General features: G+C 42.8%; 1 protein-coding gene across 12 annotated transcripts in view; it reads right to left on the reverse strand.

Moving 5' to 3' along the window:
• Positions 1–19272, reverse strand: part of CARMIL1 (capping protein regulator and myosin 1 linker 1) — a 311927-nt gene that overhangs the window by 69697 nt on the left and 222958 nt on the right. For all 12 annotated transcript variants that reach the window (XM_086706081.1, XM_086706084.1, XM_086706083.1 and 9 more), the window contains exons 25-28: positions 15306–15434; positions 14490–14621; positions 3943–4118; positions 582–669 (exon numbers count right to left, since the gene is read on the reverse strand). In XM_086706081.1, coding sequence (XP_086562207.1) covers positions 582–669; positions 3943–4118; positions 14490–14621; positions 15306–15434 — 525 coding nt within the window. The remainder of the gene's footprint in view (positions 1–581; positions 670–3942; positions 4119–14489; positions 14622–15305; positions 15435–19272) is intronic.

Consider the following 19272-nt stretch of genomic DNA (forward strand, 5'->3'; position numbering starts at 1 on the left):
GCTGATGTATTTTTTATACGCACCGATATTGGAAGTAAAGTCTTCTACCTTGGTAAAACCAGTCTCCAGATAAAGAAAATTGATTTCTTTACCTCAGTTATATCCAAGAGGCCTGGCTGGACGCTCAGTGGCTATCAATCCCTAGAATGTGTCCATTTCACTCTTGCCTTTCTTTGGTCTCCAAACATTTCATTTCCCCGGCCTCATGTCTTCAAGAATATTCCATTCTCAAATTATCATATCAGAGACCAACAAAATAAGCACACAAAGATGAAATAATCTAAAATATCTTTAGATCCCAGTCTCCGCATTATTTCCTAACAAAACCCTTGACTTGCATTATAAGCGGATGAAATTTCTGGATACCATCACTTCTGCTTCTCTCGCTGCCATGCCTTCTGGAGAAATTCTAGCATGCTCTAGAATGTCTGGAAGAAACGTAGGAGCAAAGGTAGGGTCTTGGCCCACAGGGCTGCGAAGGAGTAAAACGTAGAAAGGAAGCCATATCCCCAAACTGGAGCCTGCCCTGCATCATGGCAGACGACAACGGAAGCCCCACTCAAGATGTCCATGGCACTCACCAGTTTATGATGGCAGTGTGAGAGCGCATCCAGAATCTCGTCCACAATCCGATCAGACAGGAAGGAGGCCACTGTCAGCTTCACTTCACTGTGTGGACATCAAAAGCACATGGTAGCAATTTCATCTGTGCGAGGGGAAAACACCACCCACCCCGATGCTCTGTTGGTAAGGTCAACTGTGATTCTGTTTCCGTCTTTGGAAACAGGATGTAAGGAGGTGTGAACGGGGCCAAGGATTCCCAAAAATAAGCCTTAAACACTGCCATAAACACACAGGTAACAGACTTTCTTTACCAATTTCAACCTGCCTCTGTAATTTCAAAACTCAAGATTTAGTGGGAGAAATGGAAAACATCTGGATCAAGACAAACTTAATGGGAACCATGTGCCATGTGGCAAGGAACAATTCATCCATTGACATAAATGCAAACAAACCCGGGCTGGAGTAAATTAAGAAAGTCTGATTGTTGAACTCTGGTTATTACTTTATTTATTTTTTTTCCTCTTTGAGATCTTGATTTTATTTTATTTTATTTTATTTTATTTTATTTTATTTTATTTTATTTTATTTTATTTTATTTTATTTAAATTCACATCAGTTAACATCCGGTGTAGTATTGGTCTCAGGAGTAGAACCTGGGGATTCCTCACTTACATATAATACCCAGTGCTCATCCCAACAGGTGCCCCCCTCAATGCCCACCCCCCCCATTAGCCCATCCCCGCCCCCCTCCAGCAACCCTCAGTTTGTTCTCTGTATTTAAGAGTCTCTTATGGTTTGCCTCCCTCTCTGTTTCTGCCTTAATTTTGTTATTACTTTAATATGCATTTCCCCCACCTTGAAAAAAAACTTTTTGCCAACCAAATGGTACCACATTGAACTGCTTTTGCCTTCAAACTATTATAAACTCACTGTTCTCTTGCCTTTGATGAACAGAAGTTACCATAATGTTCAGTTTTAGTGTCTCTTGCCTGACCTTACGCAGGAGTCCAGACAATAGAAAGTAACACACTAGTTAATTTTAGGGTTTTCACTAATAAATCGGCCACCAAGCTGTCAGTCGGATAGCTGGTATTTTAGTCAGAATTTTACCTATGTGGTATTCCCAAGAATTCAAACTCCGTTACTGTGTCTTCAGTCTGACTAGTCCTACCTAAATGCACATACGCACAAATGTACATAAATGCACAATACATTTCAAGGTGAATGTGCTAAAGAGATACATACCCACACTCCCACATCGACTCATGAGTTCCGTCTGCTCTTGAAGTCAAGAATTGTAAAGTTTTGACAGCAGGGCAAGGAGTTATCAAAATAAAATTTTTTAATCACAAAGCTAAGGTTGAAAGTATATTTGTGTAACAGGGAAAAACCTTTCTAACCTAAAGGCAGTAATTGGCATTGGGAGTTTTCTGCCAAGGAAGATTTCGGATGGCAGGGTGGGAAAACGGAGGCACTAACTCTTTGATGCCTCCATTAAAAATTTTCCTAGGCTGGGGCGCCTGGGTGGCGCAGTCGGTTAGGCGTCCGACTTCAGCCAGGTCACGATCTCGCGGTCCGTGAGTTCGAGCCCCGCGTCGGGCTCTGGGCTGATGGCTCAGAGCCTGGAGCCTGTTTCCGATTCTGTGTCTCCCTCTCTCTCTGCCCCTCCCCTGTTCATGCTCTGTCTCTCTCTGTCCCAAAAATAAATAAACGTTGAAAAAAAAAATTAAAAAAAAAAAAAAATTTTCCTAGGCTGAAGATAAAAGGACGTTTCATTAATTCCTGTCTCCGAAACAAGGTCCCAGTAGCTACTTGGTTTATCTAATACTTTATTATTCCCCAGAGGTGTTCACTGACAAAATTCACCTGGGTCTCATTAAAAATACAGATTACTGGGTCCCACCCAAACCTCTGGGGGAGGAGCTGGGGGGCTGGGAATCTCATTATAACAAGCATTTCCTCTCCTTTTTTCAGCCATGTTTGGAAAATTTACTCCCTCATAAAACTATAGAATCAGTAGTCTATCTCCGGTTCTCTCCACCCCACCCTGAACTGGGGAGGGGTGGTTTATCTGTCTCAAGTTGTAGCACCAAAAATGATCCTTTAAATACAATGCACTTAAAAAAAAAAAAAAGTCTCAGGATGGTTCTATCATTTTGTTACTGGATATGTATACTTCCTTATTGGACTTCCAAACTGCAAACTTTGTAGGGGGAATGATTCCACTTAAGCCCCATTGCACAGATGTACCTGAATGTCTACACAGGTGTAGATGTGCAATTTTCATCCCACCAGTGCTCAGGGCGATACGTTATAAAAAGCCAGGCAGGGACTTAATGAACACGGAGGCGAGTCACTGATGTAAAGCATTCTATACTGCTGTTCACTTTTCAGAATCTGCCCCTTTTCAAAAGAAGTGACCATATTTGACAGAATTTGGTGCAATAAAGGCATCAGAGTACAGTCCATTGGCAGTTCAACCCATTATGACGGAAGAATGGCGGCCAATACATTTTTCCTTCTTCGTACATAAGGGGCCTCAACAAAAATCCCAAAACTCTAGGTTCAAGAAATATGAAAGCATATCTCGTAAGGGCTAGCTAGAGTTGATAAAATCACTAATCTGCGGGGTCCTGTAAATCCTCTACATGTCTTTTCATTTCTCAGTTCCTTTAAACTGTATCATTCAGCTGAGTCGGCACTAGAATCTTTTATTTTTAGAAACCCCAACACACACACGGCTGCGTCTTAGACCGAGACTGTCCCATTACTGCAAAAATCCTCGACCCTCAAAGTCCCAAGATCGAGCTTCAGTATCTAGATTGTGTAACATTTTTGGCTTCTTTTAATTCTTTTTCTCAAAGGCTGTCATTCAGTTACGCATCATTCACCATGTGTTGACACAACTCCTAATTCTTCAGAGGAGAGCTGGGTTTTTTAAAATTTTTTTTTAATTTTAAAATTTTTTTTTTGCTACATCTAAATACTCTTATCAATAAGAAATGGTTAAAATGGAAAAAAATGGGGAAGTTCAAATATTGCTGAACCTGGATTTGGTTTTGCGTCCACTGATTCCCCAACTGAGACACAATGAGAACTCGTGGAGCATCACTCAGACTGGGAACCACCTGAGTTTCTACGTGAAATAAAACCCTTAAAAAGAGCAGTTAGCTGTATGCTCTTTAGTAACGCACGCGTTCTTGTGGAAATGTGTAAACCTATGCATTTATGCACAGCTCTATTTATATACAGTCGGCACCTATCAGACATGCCTCACGCGTTATATACGGAGACAGCCAACGGTAACGGTCTTCGCGGCTGCTCCCACGGCATTCACGGAAACCACAGAGCCTCGGTTTATTAACATCGTAAACCTACCTAATTTTGTTAAGGATGTCAATTCCAGACTGCTCCAACAGGACATTTTTAACAAAGGTACGTGGGATGGAGATCTTTTCAGTGCTGGCATGAATCAAGTCTTGTCGGATGTGGGCTTTCTTCATCACGTTGGGACACAGATCCTCGGCAGCGTCGACCATGGACTCGAGCAGCACCTGCAGTGTGGCACGAGTGCAGGGGAGAGGTGATGGCGGGGCACAGGACGCACCTGCCATAAGGCTGAAAGGCGGTTATAGCATGACGCTGAGCCCTTGGACGGCAGGGCCCAAGAGGGAGCGGGGGGCACGATTAAGGATTCTGAGCCGCCCCGGGGTGACCTGTGACCATTGATGAGCACTGATCTCAGGTAATCACTTTAAATAAAATACTCGGCAGGCCGGCATCGGAAGTGGCCGGCTGTGCCAGGTGCACTTGACGCCAGGCATTCGTGAAAAGATGTCAAAGGACACATGTCGAGCCTTTACTCGCCACCTTACCACACCAGCTAGTTCCCCCTGCTGCTAGAAAATAAAGCAACAGATGCCCTTTGACTATATCGAACTTGACCTCTTGCGTGATTTTGTAAATCACAGAAACCCCAAATCAGGGCGAACCAGTCAAGAGCTCTATCAAAACATCAGTAGCAAAAAAAAAAAAAAGAAAAAAAAAAGAATTCCACAGATTTATTCTTTTAAAGGAAAAGTTTTAGTGCTGAGTCAAACTGTAATTGTTACAACAACAAGAAACAACATGGATGACGGACACAAACATTTACGGGGCACTTTACAAACAACACTCAAAACATGCTTAAGGAGCACTCTAGAGTTTGTCAAATCTTTCTCCACATTTTATCCTCCCGACATCTGTGACGATGGGGGGCGGGGTAGGGGTTCACACGATCACCATTTTGTAGTTGAAGAATGTGAGCTAGAGAAAGTTAAATAACTTGCCTGACATGGACAAGACGGCTTGTAGTGTGTGAAAATGGCACCAGTATTTGTGTCAGATCTAAATCTGAACTGTAGCTGAGTGATACCGGGCTGTTACGGCTTTCCTAATTTTACTTTGCTCGTGTATAAAATGGCAAATAAAAAAGTCCTTGCCTTCCAAGATCATTGAAGATAAAAGGACATTACACACGTAAAGTACGTAGTATAATGCCCAGCGTGCAGTGAAAGTTTCGTCAGGGTGCCTGTGTGGCTCAGTCGGTTGAGCTCAGGTCACGATCTTGTGGTCCGTGAGTTCGAGCCCCACATTGGGCTCTGTGCTGACAGCTCAGAGCCTAGAGCCTGCTTCGGATTCCGTGTCTCCCTCTCTCTCTGCCCCTCCCCTGCTCACACTCTGTCTCTGTCTCTCTCAAAAATAAATATTAAAAAAAGTTTTTTATAAAGTTAGTCTATCACAGATCATATTATGAATCTGTTTCCAAAGATACTACTGTTAACGATAAGATCTCAGTTTCTGGAAGCCAGCGTGATGCCATTACTATTCTGGTGTGAACAAGGACAAAGTGGCATTATCCTGGACGGATGGGTACAGGCTCTGTCCACTCACATATTCACATCCAAGCCCAATCCCACTAGTGACATCTCTCGTTCTGCTACAGGCTGGGAAGCAGAACGGCAGGATCTTGTGAAGCACAGAGGTGGAGGAGGGGAAGGCAGCCACGTGAGAAGTTTCCAAAAGCAACTCCTATTTTGACAGCACTCTGCCCCTATTATAACTCTAATTACTGGTTTTGCACATTACTCTGAGAAAGCTACAAGCAATGCAAATAAGATCGTGTAAGACAGATTATTTTCCTCGTTGGCATGAAAAGAAACACACTCCGGTCCAGACTGCATAGCAGTCCAGCCCTTCCGATAAGAATCTATACTCCTCCACATTCAGCTTGGTTCAAGCATTACCTCTTTGAGGTGACCTTCTTGATCTTACTGTCTTTATGGCCTTTACACCCCAAGCTGTGTTTCATGACATTCTTTAGTAACACCTAGCATCTGGTGGGGATCTCAGAAATTAAATGCCTCATAAAATGGTCAAGAATGCAGTACCTTTTAGCCACTTGGGTGTGAAAGAACCCCTTTGAGAATCTGATGAACACTCAACTCAGAATAGTATAAAATTTTGCGTGTAACTTTAGAAGTTCATGGAGAATTAGAGGCACCAGACTCCAGACGTACAACTTGCACCTGACGGCAACCGCGAACTCCTACCCTTTACCGTCAGGACCTAGCACGCCTCTTGGGACATCTCTAAAAACATAAAAAAAGTGTTACAAGCCCAGGGACTCACCGAATGTGGGTACTGAACAGTGCATCTTTTCTTGGCTAGTCTTCCCTCTCTCTGTTGCATTGGTTTGTCTACCTCTGCTCACTGTCCTAATTATGATACGTCCTAATATATTGTTAAGCAAGACTACCAACCATCTTGCTCTTCGTAAGCATATGAGCTATTTCGAGCACTGCTTTTCCATATACTCAGAATTAGCTTTGTCAAGGTCTGTTAAAAATCTGTTGGGAATTTCCACTGAATTGTGTCCAAGAATAGATGAGTTTTGGAAAAACTGGCATCATGGGATCCCGTCTCTTCTACTCAGAAACACGACACATATTTTACGGTTTTAGACTTTCTTTTAATGGTTATTCATTTTTTAAAGATTTTTTTAATGTTTATTTTAGAGAGAAAGAGAGCACGCACAAGATGTGGAGGGGCGGAGAGAGACAGGGACAGAGGATCCAAAGTGGGCTCTGCGCTGACTGCAAATGGCAATATCTCATTCCTTTTTTGTTGTCGAGTAATATTTCACTGTGTGTGTGTGTGTGTGTGTGTGTGTGTGTGTGTGTGTGTGTCCATTCATCTACTGTTGGACAATGGGCTACTTCCGTATCTTGGCTATCGTACATAATGCTGCAATAAACATACAGGTGGATACATCTTTTCAAATTTGTGTTTCTGTTTTCTTTGGGTAAATACTCAGTATTGGAATTATTGGATCATATGGTAATCCCATTTTTCATTTTTGAGGAGCCTTCATACTGTTTTCCACAGTGGCTGTACCAGTTTGCATTCTCCACATCCTCACCAACACATACTTCTGGTCTTCTTGATTTTAGCCACTGTGTCAGGATATCTCCTTATAGGTTTGATCTGCATTTCCCTGATGATTAGTGATGTTGAACATCTTTTCATGTGTCTGTTGGCCATTTGTCTTCTTTGAAAAAATGTCTATTCAGGTCCTTTGCCTATTTTAATTGGATTATTTGGGGGGGGTGTTGGTATTGGTATTGACTTGTAGACAAGTTCCTTACATATTTTGAATACTCACCCCTTATCAGCTATATCATTTAAAAATATCTTTTCTTATTCAGTAAACTGCCTTTTTGTTTTGTTGGTGGTTTCCTTTGCTGTGCAAAAGCTTTTTATTTTGGTGTAAACCCCAGAATTTAATTTTGGTTTTGTTTTTCTTGCCTGAGGAAACCTATTTAGAAAAATGTTTCTTTGGCTGATCAAAGAAATTACTGCCTATGCTTCCTTGTAAGAGTTTTATGGTTTCAGGTCTCACATTTAGGTCTTTAATCACATTTTCAGTTGACTTTTTATGGTGTAATCAAATGGTCCAGTTTCATTCTTCTGCATGAAGCTCTCCAGTTTTCTCAGCACTATTTGTGGAAGAGACTGCTACCCTATTGTATATTCTTGCCTCCACTGTTGTAGATTAATTGACCATACAAGCTTGGGTTCACTTCTGAGCTCTCTATCCAGTTCCACTGATCTGTGTGTCTATTTTTGTGTCGGTACCATACTGTTTTGATCACCACAAATTTGTAATATATCTTGAAATCTGGAATTGTAATGCCCCTGGCTTTGTTCTTCTTTCTGAAGGCTGCTTTGGCTATCTGGGGTCTTTTGAGGTTCCATACAAATTTTAGTATTATTTGGTCTAGCTCTGTGAAAAATATAGTTGGCATTTTTGTGGGGACTGCATTAAATGTGTAAGTTGCTTTGGGTAGTATGGACATGTTAACAATATTGATTCTTCCAATCCATGAGCATGGGTTATCTTTCCATTTGTCCATGTCATCCAATATTCTCTATTATTACTTTTTAAAATTACTTGATCAATTACTGGTAGTCATATTCAGAGTTTTCCACCGCAATGAATTTGTTGATTTCTTTTCGTAATTGTGTCCACTCGTTCTTATATACACGAAGCCCTAGGACTAGACGCATACACATTTGAAATTATGTGTTTCTGGTAAACTGGATCATCCAATGACCTATTTTATTTCCAGTGAGGCCTCTTCTATTGTATCACTAGGTTTGGGTGGGAGCATTCCCCTGGTGTGGAGCTGAACCTTGTACTGCAGAATGGTTAGGTTCATTGTCACCTGGCTAAGCCAGTGGCTGTGAGAACCCCAAATAATCTCAAACACTTCCTAATGACCTTCTAGGCAGGCAGTGAAACCCCTGGTTTAGTGTCTCGGCTTCAGTTGTTACATGAGAAATCGTAACATGGATATTTTACTTCCTGTCTGAAGCAGCACTGACCAATGGACCTTCCTGAGATGATCAGTGCCGTCCAATAAGGGAGCCACTGGTCACGCATGGCTATGGAGCATTTCAAACATGGTGAGTGCAACTGAGAAACCGAATTCTATGTTTTTAAAAGTTAATGTTAAATTAAGTTTAAATGACCACATGTGGGTAACAGGTAATACACCGGAGAATGTAGGTCTAACACTGATGTCCTAAACATTTTCCTGAATAAAACTAGGATGTTAGATTGCTCTTCCTCATTCCCTATTGACTTAAATACTGGGTTCCAATATTTTATTTATATGTACTCCTAATTTCACAGCACAGACTAGGTATTATACGATAAACTATACACTGTTGTTTATAGTCAATGTTTGTCTTTACCCACATTTGGTATTTTCCCTTATTATTCTTCCTTGCATGTCAGACCCTCTCTCTTTGGAAATTTCTCCTTTGCCCCAAAGTATATTCTTTAGATGTTTATTTAGTGTAGTCTAGTTACAGTAAGCTATTTTAGTTTTTGTTTCGATGCAAATGCTTTCATTTCATCCTTATTCTTAAAAATTAGGTGTGTTGGATATAGAATTCTTGGTTTACACTATGTGTTCTGTATGTTGTCTCGGGAGCATGAAGATATTCTTTAATCATCTTTGGCTTCCACTGACTACTGATTTGAGAGCTGTCTTATCAGTCCTAATATTGGTCTTTTTAAAGCGAAGATGGCTTTGCCCTCCCTGTGGCTCCTTGCAATATCTTTTCTTTGCTCTCAATGTTTTTCACTTTTCGTTATGTGATTGTAGACGCGGATTTGCTCTTATCTGACATGGGTTATCGCTGGACTCCCTGAACTGAAAGACTCTGGTCTTTCAACAATCCCTGAAATTCTCAGCTACCACCTCTTCAGTTGTTCCTTTTACTGTTCTCTCTTCTCTTCTGGAGATATAAATTAGATATAAACTTCCTCACTCCTTACAGTCTCCATTTTGTTAGACCATGTTACGTTCCTTCAGACAATTTGCAGTAAGTGACCCTGTATTTGAAATGTGATAATCAGATTTCACTTTGCCGCAATGACAGTTATGAGGGTCTCTTATTTCTTAACTGTAAAAACAACTAACACTACTCTGAAATCCTGCACAGTATTTGTAAAATAAATTGGGTGAATAGCCTTACCATGGCGGCTACACTCCCATATTCTTGCAGTGGGCCAAAGACTTGCTGTAATTCACTACCAGCCAATACAATGTCCACACTAAAGGGCCCTGAAATCTTTCTTTTGCTTTAGAAAATAAGTGTAGGGAAATAAGAAAACTCAGAGAACTCCTGTAGCCAAACGGAGTTAATACCTGCGAAAATGCCATCGACACCCCTCAGGCCTCATTTCCTTCATAAATCTGAAATTTACCAGTGATGTATTTCAGAGGTTACACTGGGAGTGAGTAAGAATTTCCAAAGCCAAAACAAGCACTCTGAAATTTAAGACCAGAAGGGAAAAATGAAGGTTTCTTTTATGTTAAAACGTTCAAATCCCGTTTATTCATCCACTATTACTGCTCTTACTCTGGGAATCAATGTTAGGATCAAAAAAAAGGGAAAACAGGAGGAGAGTTGTCCTTTTAAAATACCTAAAACAGCCTAGTCCAGAGAAAATAGCACCTCGTTTCAAAGGGATTTCTCCAAACTTAATGGCTTTCTTCTCTTCCAGGAAGTCTGCTAAGAAGGCGGCTCACCTGGACATTTCTTTTGCTTTTCTGAAAGGATATTTTTTGAAAGGTGGCTCGGGAGCTAGTGGAACTTATTCTTACCCAATGTTCAAAATGTCTACCGTTGGCCCTGGTGTAGGACAATGCTTAGACACAGGGACACCACTGACCTGCTTAGAGCACGGAGCTAGGAGCAAGCCCGGGGCACAACCCCAGCCCTACTTGTCCCATTATTTGAAAATTCACTGCAATAAAAACTCAATTCTACAAAACCATCCCATCCATGTTAGCTTTTGCCAGTGTAACACATGAATTTGAAAGAGTTTGGGAGACAGAGAAAGGACTTCTTTTAAAAACAAAGTTGATATTAGTAGTGAAATAAAGAAGGACCACTGTAGTTTAGTAAAAGAGTTAATATGGATTCTAATAAGACACATTTTTCCGACATAATTTTAAGAAAATCAAGACGCTGAAAGGCTGTATAAATAGACAAATGGGGATTTTTATAAATAGGGAAACGATGTCCATTTGTCAGTAAACTAGAAGGAAACAGAGAGGAAGTAAACTGCCTGCAGTCTATTGAAAGTAGTCTACTGCACACAGTTAAAAGGAAACTCATGAGCAACTTTTAAGTAAGAGGTCGCAATTGGAAGATTTGCTCTGATTCATGCCAGACGTTCCCAAAGGGAAAGGAACTTGCAAGGGGACTGAAGAGTGAAGAAAACAAGCAAGTGGGGAATATAAAACACGGGCCACTGAGGAGCTGGGACCTCGGGGACCCGAGAGCAGAGAAAGGCATTCTCTGGACACACAAATAAGAAAGCCGTGATGGAGGCCCCCGGTGGGACTGGCCAGCATCAGAAGATGCGGGAAACGTCTATTTACAAAAAAATAGTTTGGGTCCTAAATATACTGCCATTTTTTCAGGCTTTTAAAAATTCAAAAGCTTTCTACTTCAGACCTCTGCCTTCTACTCCTTCCCAAGAATGAGAGGTGAGTCCATGGCAACCGCTCAGTGCACAGAGAAGGAAATGGGACAGAGGGAAGGCAGACGGCTTGTGGTTTCCACCAGTTGAGACAAACACAGTCAGCAGCTGTTCGACAAGGAAGGTCCTGTTGCCGTGTCTGACATAGATTTAGATGCCAGCCAATTTTTGGCACGTAAGGAGTTCTCGCACATACATTAAAGGGAAAAATTAGACAGTAGATACAAATGTGCAATGTATAAAAGAAATACAAATGGCTAATAACATTATTTGACTTATACTGCCTACTAAAAAGAATCCAAGGGACAGGGGTGCCTGGGCGGCTCAGTCGGCTAAGCGTCAACTCTTGATCTCGGTTCAGGTCACGATCTCACGGTTTGTGAGTTCGAGCCCCACATCGGGCTCTCTGCTGATGGCACAGAGCCTGCTTGGGATTCTCTCACTCCCTCTCTTTCTCTGCCCCTCCCCTGACCGTTCTCCCTCAAAATAAATAAACATTTAAAAAAAATCCAAAGGACAAAATGAACTTTTTCTAACCCTTTATATTGACGAATATTAAAAGATTACTACACAAATACTGAAAGAGGGTGCAGCAAACGCAAGCAGTTGCACATCAAGGTATAAAAGACCACTGGACCTAGGAGTGGGTCAGCTATCGGCATTGACCCTAACTGGACTAATCAGAAATTAGACAATAAATAGGCTGGCTGCGAGATAACAGAAAATACATACTGGTCTCTGGCCCCAGTTCCTGGCACAGAGCTCCGAAAACCCTTGTAATTTCCTGGATACTAGGAGTGTCTTTTGTTCTAATGGGGTGACGCTGGGTGGGCTTCTGAATGGTTCCGGATGAGGGCTGGTCATTGGAAAAGACCGAACCACGATTAGGAGGTAGGAGTTTTCAGCCCTGCTACACCTTCTCTTGAGAAGGGAGCATAAAAAATGCAAAAAGTACAGGGTGCCTGGATGGCTCAGTCGGTTAAGCATCTGACTCTTGGTCTTGGCTCTGGTCATGATCTCACAACTTCTGAGCTCGAGCCTTGTGTCTGTGCTGACAGTGCGGAGCCTGCTTGGGATTCTCTCTTTCCCTCTCTCTCTGCTCTCCCTGGCTCGCATAGTCTCTCTCTCAAAATAAATTTTAAAAACTTTAAAAAATTTCCAGAAAGTACACGTTCAGAGAACTTCCAGACTGGTGAGCACGTGGAGGCACGGGGCGGGGGGGGGCTCTGTGACAAGATGTGGCAGGTTTGTGCCTCCCCACGGACCCTGCCCTGGGCCTGCCTTTCATCTGAGTATTCATCTGTACCATTCATCACATCCTTGAATAGACTGGTAGACGTGTTTCCTTGACTTCTGTGAGTCGCTCTAGCAAATTAATCCCACCTGAGGGAGGTGATGGGGGAACCTCCGATTTAATTATAGCCAATCGGTCAGAAATACAGGTGACAACCTAGACTTCCTGTTGGCATCTGAATTAGGGGTGAGGAACAGTCTTGTGAGACTGAACTCCTAACCTGTGGGGTCTGAACCTTCTCTGGGTAGACAGAGTCAGAACTGAGTTAAGTTGTAGGGCACTCAGTTGGTGTCACAGAGAATTGCTTGGTGGGGAGAAATTCCCACACATCTGGCGACCAGAAGTGTCAGGAGTGAAGCTTTCGGTGTGAAAGTGAAGGACAGACAGGGGGACAGAGGTTTCTGCATGCACTGGTACATCCATGTCATGAGATACTGTGTCGCCATTAAAATGATGGTGATCATTCACTTTCCTTGAATTGTATTCATGACCTTGTACCGAATATAAAAAGTATTCTGGTGTAATCATGTAGAGGTAAAATTGTGCGTATAGACACGGAGTGTTTGGAAAATTCACTAAAACATGAAGAAGGACGCCACTCTGGGATCTCAAGTGGTTTTCACTTTCATTTCTTTTACACTTATTAGTACTGTTTCAACGTTTCACAGACTGAGTTTCCTTTCGTAAGTAAGAAATAAATAAACAACAAAGATAACATCCTTACATATCTTATCCTTCGTGGAGGACAAAACATTAGCTAACAAATGATCTGGCAGGGCTCTACCAACCAGCCAGTGGTCCTTTTTCTGCCCCTTTGTCTCTATTCAGAATGGATTCAAAATAACCACGTTAAAAAAATTAAATAAAGACAATACACAAACGAGTCTCTCTACGTCATTCGCACAGGGAGACAACAGAGGCTTAAACTCCTAAACAATCCACATTTTCTTCCTCATTAAGTTAATTTACAAGCATAGTAATTAGCCTGTTGTGAAATTATTACTGAGTCCCACATCAAATCCCTATGAACCATAGCAATTTTGTTCTCAGAAGAAACCAAATAATTATAGAAACGCAGACACGATTTTTTAAGGCATCCTTGAGCAGGCAGATTAGAAATGATGAAAACTGTTTGAAGGTAACATTTCTCTGTGTAGCTGTTTTTTGAAGCTACCTTAAGAAAAATCTAGTCTTGGGGCACCTGGGTGACTCAGTCGGTTAGGAGTCCGACTTCGGCTCAGGCCATGATCTCACAGTTTGTGAGTTTGAGCCCCGCGTCGGGCTCTGTGCTGACGGCTCGGAGCCTGGAGCCTGCTTCGGATTCTGTGTCTCCCTCTCTCTCTGCCCCTCCCCTGCTCGTGCTCTCTCTCTCTCTCTCTCTCTTTCTCTCTCTCTCAAAAATTAAAAAAAAAAAACACTAAAAAAAAACTGTAAAAAGAAAAAAGAAAAATCTAGTGTTTGGTTACTCTACTCCCTTACATTTCAGAGGCTTTTTTCAGCTGGGGAGCCTGGGGACAAGTCTCTGCCACTTTGGGTGCCTCGTGACTTCATCTAAATCCCTATCTTTGTCTTCTAACCAGCTTCTTATAAGGGCTGTTACCTCCTCGCCTAGCGGGAGTCTCCAAAGCAGCAGCACGTAGGCACTGTAAACAGAGCTCCCATCCTCCTTCTCTAAGTCAAATGTAGTCACACAAGTTAATTTTTTCCCCAAAGCAGTCTTCTCTCTCTGCCTCGTGCGTAGAAACCCATCGTTCCCTTATCAGTGGTGATGGTACATTTGGAGGCTTACCACCAAAAATAAAATGGCATTCTCTAGGTTTCACTTGATCTCATGATGTAAGAAGTTATTCCAAAACTTAGAAACGAAGCTAGAAAAGCACGGCAATCAGTCTCTACCACACGCACGTGTGGGCAGGTGCACGCGCACACATGCGGACACACAGATCTAGAAAATGTCAGTAGCTATGGCATGAAATACATAGCGAGGCCACGACGATTTCATTTTCCGAAATAACAGAAACCACAAACCTTTAGTTGTTCATCTACGACTCTCGTGACTTCTCCAGCCATCGATTCCAGGGTCTCTTGAATTGGACCGGATAACGAGCCACTGGCCCCCGCCCAAGAGGCACCACCAACATGGTATAAGTTTGGTAACAACTGTAATAAAAGTACAAATCACCTCTCTGTAATTAAATAAGCACCAAAGTCATTGCAGAGTTAGTAAAAAAGGATGAAGAAATATTATTAGAGATCATGTATTCTTGACCAAAGGCTCTTTAATACAGATTTAGAAACAGGGGTCCAGCTTTGAGACCATAACAGTACGTTAGCTCTGTGCCCCTTGATGTCCTCATCTGGGGTACGAATGCCCAAGGACTTCCTACTCCTAACACTCCGTGATCGTGTGACTCCAAGAGCAGAGCCAGGACAGGGCCCCAGGTTTTCTGACCCCATTAGTCAAGTCACACTTGGGGAACCAAATTCTACTTTGAAAGAAGCTTTCTTTATGGTGCCAGAGGGGAGTTTCACGCGATCAGCTTGGAAGCAGAATGACTGAAGAAGGAGTTGTTCCTCATTTAAACGACAACCCTACCTCCCATTTATTCAGGGCTTGATTGCACGTTTTATCCTACTCAACTTTTTATTCTGTGTGTCGATGGCCGGTGATTCGGGTGGATCACAGAGAGGAAGCAAAGCTGAACTCCGTTCACTCTGCCCCTTGTTAATACCCTCGAAATCGGGTAGAAAGATTAACAAAAGGTGGAACTGGTTTCTAAAATCGAAATTAAAACAAACCTTTTTAGTACACAAGCTTCTCACGTAGCCTGACGTGCTACTCACCGTTTTAGAATTCTTGGCATCACGCATGAGCCTTTCTGCTGATTTTAAATCTTCCTGGACGGCGTCTCCCGCACAGTTTCGTAACGAGTTGAGATGGTCCTGTACTTTCACACATATTCTGTCAATCATCTGCTCCATGCGGTCAAAATGGCAGCCGGCACCCAAGTCAGCACAGCCGGTGTTACGACGGAAGGAAACACAGAACGAATGAGCGGAACATTCGAGGAGGCAGCCTCCAGCCACTTACTCATTTATCTGTTCACATAAGGAGCCTTTGGCAACATTAACGCCGGTACAACATCTCAGGGACTGGAGTTCCCTTTCCTGCCTTAGGAAATGCAACATGTAGAACAAAAGTGCATCCTTCTGGATGATTCAGAATGTCATGGGTACTCGGTGACATTTAGCTAGGCAGTAACTCTCCTTCATTAACTTTTATTGAGTACCCTCTGTGTCAGACATAGTGCTAGGTACTTAGGAAACAGAGAAACAGAGTGTGCAATTTGGAGACGGTTGAAATGACTGCAAAACGGTGCCCAGGGCCAGCTGGTCTCCGTGTCACAGAATCACAACATCGCTGGAAATGAACATTTTTAAAGCTAATTCAATTCTATCAGGTACTTTTCCATATAAATTAAAAGCCACCCCTCCCCCGAAAAAGCCAAGTTGAGGGTTTATTATATTAACATAGGCGACGATGAAGTTAATAATGTTTAGTTTCTATTCCATTGAAGCCTCTCTCCCAGGTTAACTGCATCTGAGCTATTTTCAGTTACTCCATGGACTTCAACGTGAAACCCAAAGGGAGGTGATAGATCACTAGTGCGGACAAAAAATACTACAGAAGGGTAAGGTTATGTCCGTTCGTATTTGTATTTATAGAGGAAGCATGAAGAGAGCTAAGAATTCTAAAGAAAGAGATAAACAGCGTGGTCTGCAAAGTTCCTTCAGCATTTTGATCAGAACTGCAGGCTATTTCGTGTCCTTACAAAAGAATTAATTCTCCCAGAGACCTAACAGATCCAGAGTCTCATCCCATCTGGTAATTCATTTGGCAGAGGTGACAATCTAGCATTATTTTTATTTAAATTCCTGCTTGCTCTATTTTCAATGATCTCCTGTAACAACTATAGGAAGCCAACGTCGGCTCTCCTTCCCCCATAAGTTCTGCCATAATAAAAACTTCACTGCGCTGCTCAGAAGACTTAAGGTCTGATTACATCTCGCCCGCCTTCCTCTTCTAGAAAGTCAGCTTCGTGACATCTACCCCATCTTCCTTTCTGGTGTATTATGAAGACAACCAGTAAAATAACACCACTCAAAGCAGCTACTCCCTTGACAAAGGGTCACTAATGTCAACATTAATGTACATTAAGAAGAGCTCCCATTACTATACAACGTACCGAGGTTACAGAAGGGAGGTATCTGGAACTCCCCACAGGAAAAAGCGGTTCTATGAATAATGCTTCTAACGAAAATCTAAGCTGCAGGCAGCGATATCTTCACTTTCTGCATTTTCACGATGCCCTGCAGAGAACTAACTATATATTTTTCAAAATCTTCTTAATTGATGTAAATTCTAACTCTTCCAACTGTTGTATTGATCTGTGCTTCCCGAGGCAAAGAAGGTCATCTATAATTCATACCTTCCCGAGAAGGAATACTTGATTTCACAAGACAAACCACATACTAAAAACGGAAGTGATATATGTCTGAGGCCACCCAAGACTAATTCAAGAGGCATGTGGATGAGGCACTACAAAGGTGGGCGTCCTTACTGATCAGGAGACCAGAGAAACTTCTGGAAGGTATGCCACCAGGCAGTCGCCAAGGAGACAAGCTTCCAGTGAACCCAACACACCACGGTCTTTAGACGGAACTTTAAACATTACGTCCAAAGGAAACATGAAAACTTAGTTCCATTCAAATAAGACACAAAACCTCCCAAGTCTCAAAGAGTCCTCTGAACACATCTGCGCTAAGGTTTGGAACAAACAGCCCAAAGATCGCGTCCAGATGCTTTACAACCAAAGAGCTCAAGGCCCAGAAAAGTTAACCTACAGAAGATGACACAGAATGATTACACGGAGAGCAAATTTAGAATCAAGGATTTTGACTACCAGTTCAAATTCAAGTGTCTAAGGTACACAAATGTGAAAAAGAATAGAGACTAGAAGCTGAAAAACGATCATCCCTTGGGTTGGCCCATCAAAGGCCTCATGGATGGCGGCACCGAGGCTCTCATCTTAACCACCCCAGTGCTCCTCTCTTCTCAAGCAGCCGGGGAAAGCTGTGGACCACCGCCATTTGAGAAGCTCACTTCCTTCTCAGGAAATGGATTCCGTCATTCGTGGACACGGTCTCCTTTATTTTGAGTCCCAATCCGCCTTCCCGTGTCCTTCCTACAGGCCCCGTGCCTTGCCCTGGAGAACACCCTGAACGATCATCACACACTCTCTTCCACGGGACTGTCGTGCATATGTTTCAACACAGCTATCTTTTCTTCCCTAATCTGGTTGTCTTCAGGCTTCACGTTCCTGGTTCCTCCTGCCATTCTACTACGGTGACAGTTTTACGGTCCCCAACCCTCTGCCCATGCCCGGCCCCTTGTCTGAATTTTCGCTTCCATTTACACACTCATGAAATACACACGCTCAGCAGAATAAACTATGACACAGGAGGAGGGGCCTCCTTCCTTACTATAGAAAGTATTCTTTAATGTAGCACAAGTCACCTTGGCTCGTCTGGCAGCTGAATCATACCATGAACTCATATTTCTGGTAACTATTCAGGCTTTTTCAGATATATTGGGCTGTAGAACCCAAGTTCAGGACTTAGAACTATTAGTAATAAATGCTATCTTTGACTGCTTTCCACTTGTTACAAGTGTTCTCAGTTCCAGCAAATACTGTATTTGCAGAAAATTCTATCCCCCTCCGTGTTAATTTCTTTATTCAATTTAAGAGAAATACACTGAACACCTAAAACACAAAGAGATTCAGTCCTGAATGAGATGCGTCTTTTGCCAGCAAGCAGCTTAAAAGTCTGGAAGTGGATGGGGCGCCTGGGTGGCGCAGTCGGTTAAGCGTCCGGCTTCAGCCAGGTCACGATCTCGCGGTCCGTGAGTTTGAGCCCCGCGTCAGGCTCTGGGCTGATGGCTCGGAGCCTGGAGCCTGTTTCCGATTCTGTGTCTCCCTCTCTCTCTGCCCCTCCCCCGTTCATGCTCTGTCTCTCTCTGTCCCCAAAATAAATAAAAACGTTGAAAAAAAATTTTTTTTTAAAATTAAAAAAAAAAAAAGTCTGGAAGTGGAAAAATATTCACAAGTAACAGGAACACAAGACATAAAGGGCTACGTACAAGGGCACCCACATTCTGTTCACGCCCAGAAGTTTCACTTCCTACAGTAGTGCCTGCCACGTGACAGACCGTAAATACGTATTCAGTGAACGGAGGAAGGATACGAAGTTGTGCAAGATTTGAGCCAAGGGAGGGATCGCATCTAGTTGAGGTTGAAGGTGGCTTTTCAACTGGGTCCTGAAAGATGTGCACAGATCGAGAAAGCAGAAAGGAATTTTAAGCAAAAGACAAAACAAGCAACGGCACATCCAGATACCTGTTTCCTGCTTAGGAACAGAGGCACTTTACTGGGGGAGATGAGACTAGCAAGTTGATAGGCAAGATAGTGCGAGACTCAGGCACAGGCTAAGGAGACCGAACACAGCGTACAAGGCAGGGGGCATCTGTCCCCTCCTCCTCCCACAACCGTGAACGTGTAAAAATCCTCACCCGTAACACTCTTCGGGACTCAGCTTCCCTGCCTGAGGCACAGGACGTGGGCTGTAGACCGCAGAGGGCGGACGCACCAGTTCTCACAGTTCTTGCAAAAGAAGAGGCAGGCGTGAGCCGATAAAATACCCAAGAGCTGCCAATGGAATTGGAAAGGAAAGAACAGCTGGGCAGACACGT

This window comes from Puma concolor, chromosome B2, assembly GCF_028749965.1.
Source record: "Puma concolor isolate L17-30 chromosome B2, mPumCon1.1.hap2, whole genome shotgun sequence".
NCBI lineage: Eukaryota > Metazoa > Chordata > Mammalia > Carnivora > Felidae > Puma > Puma concolor.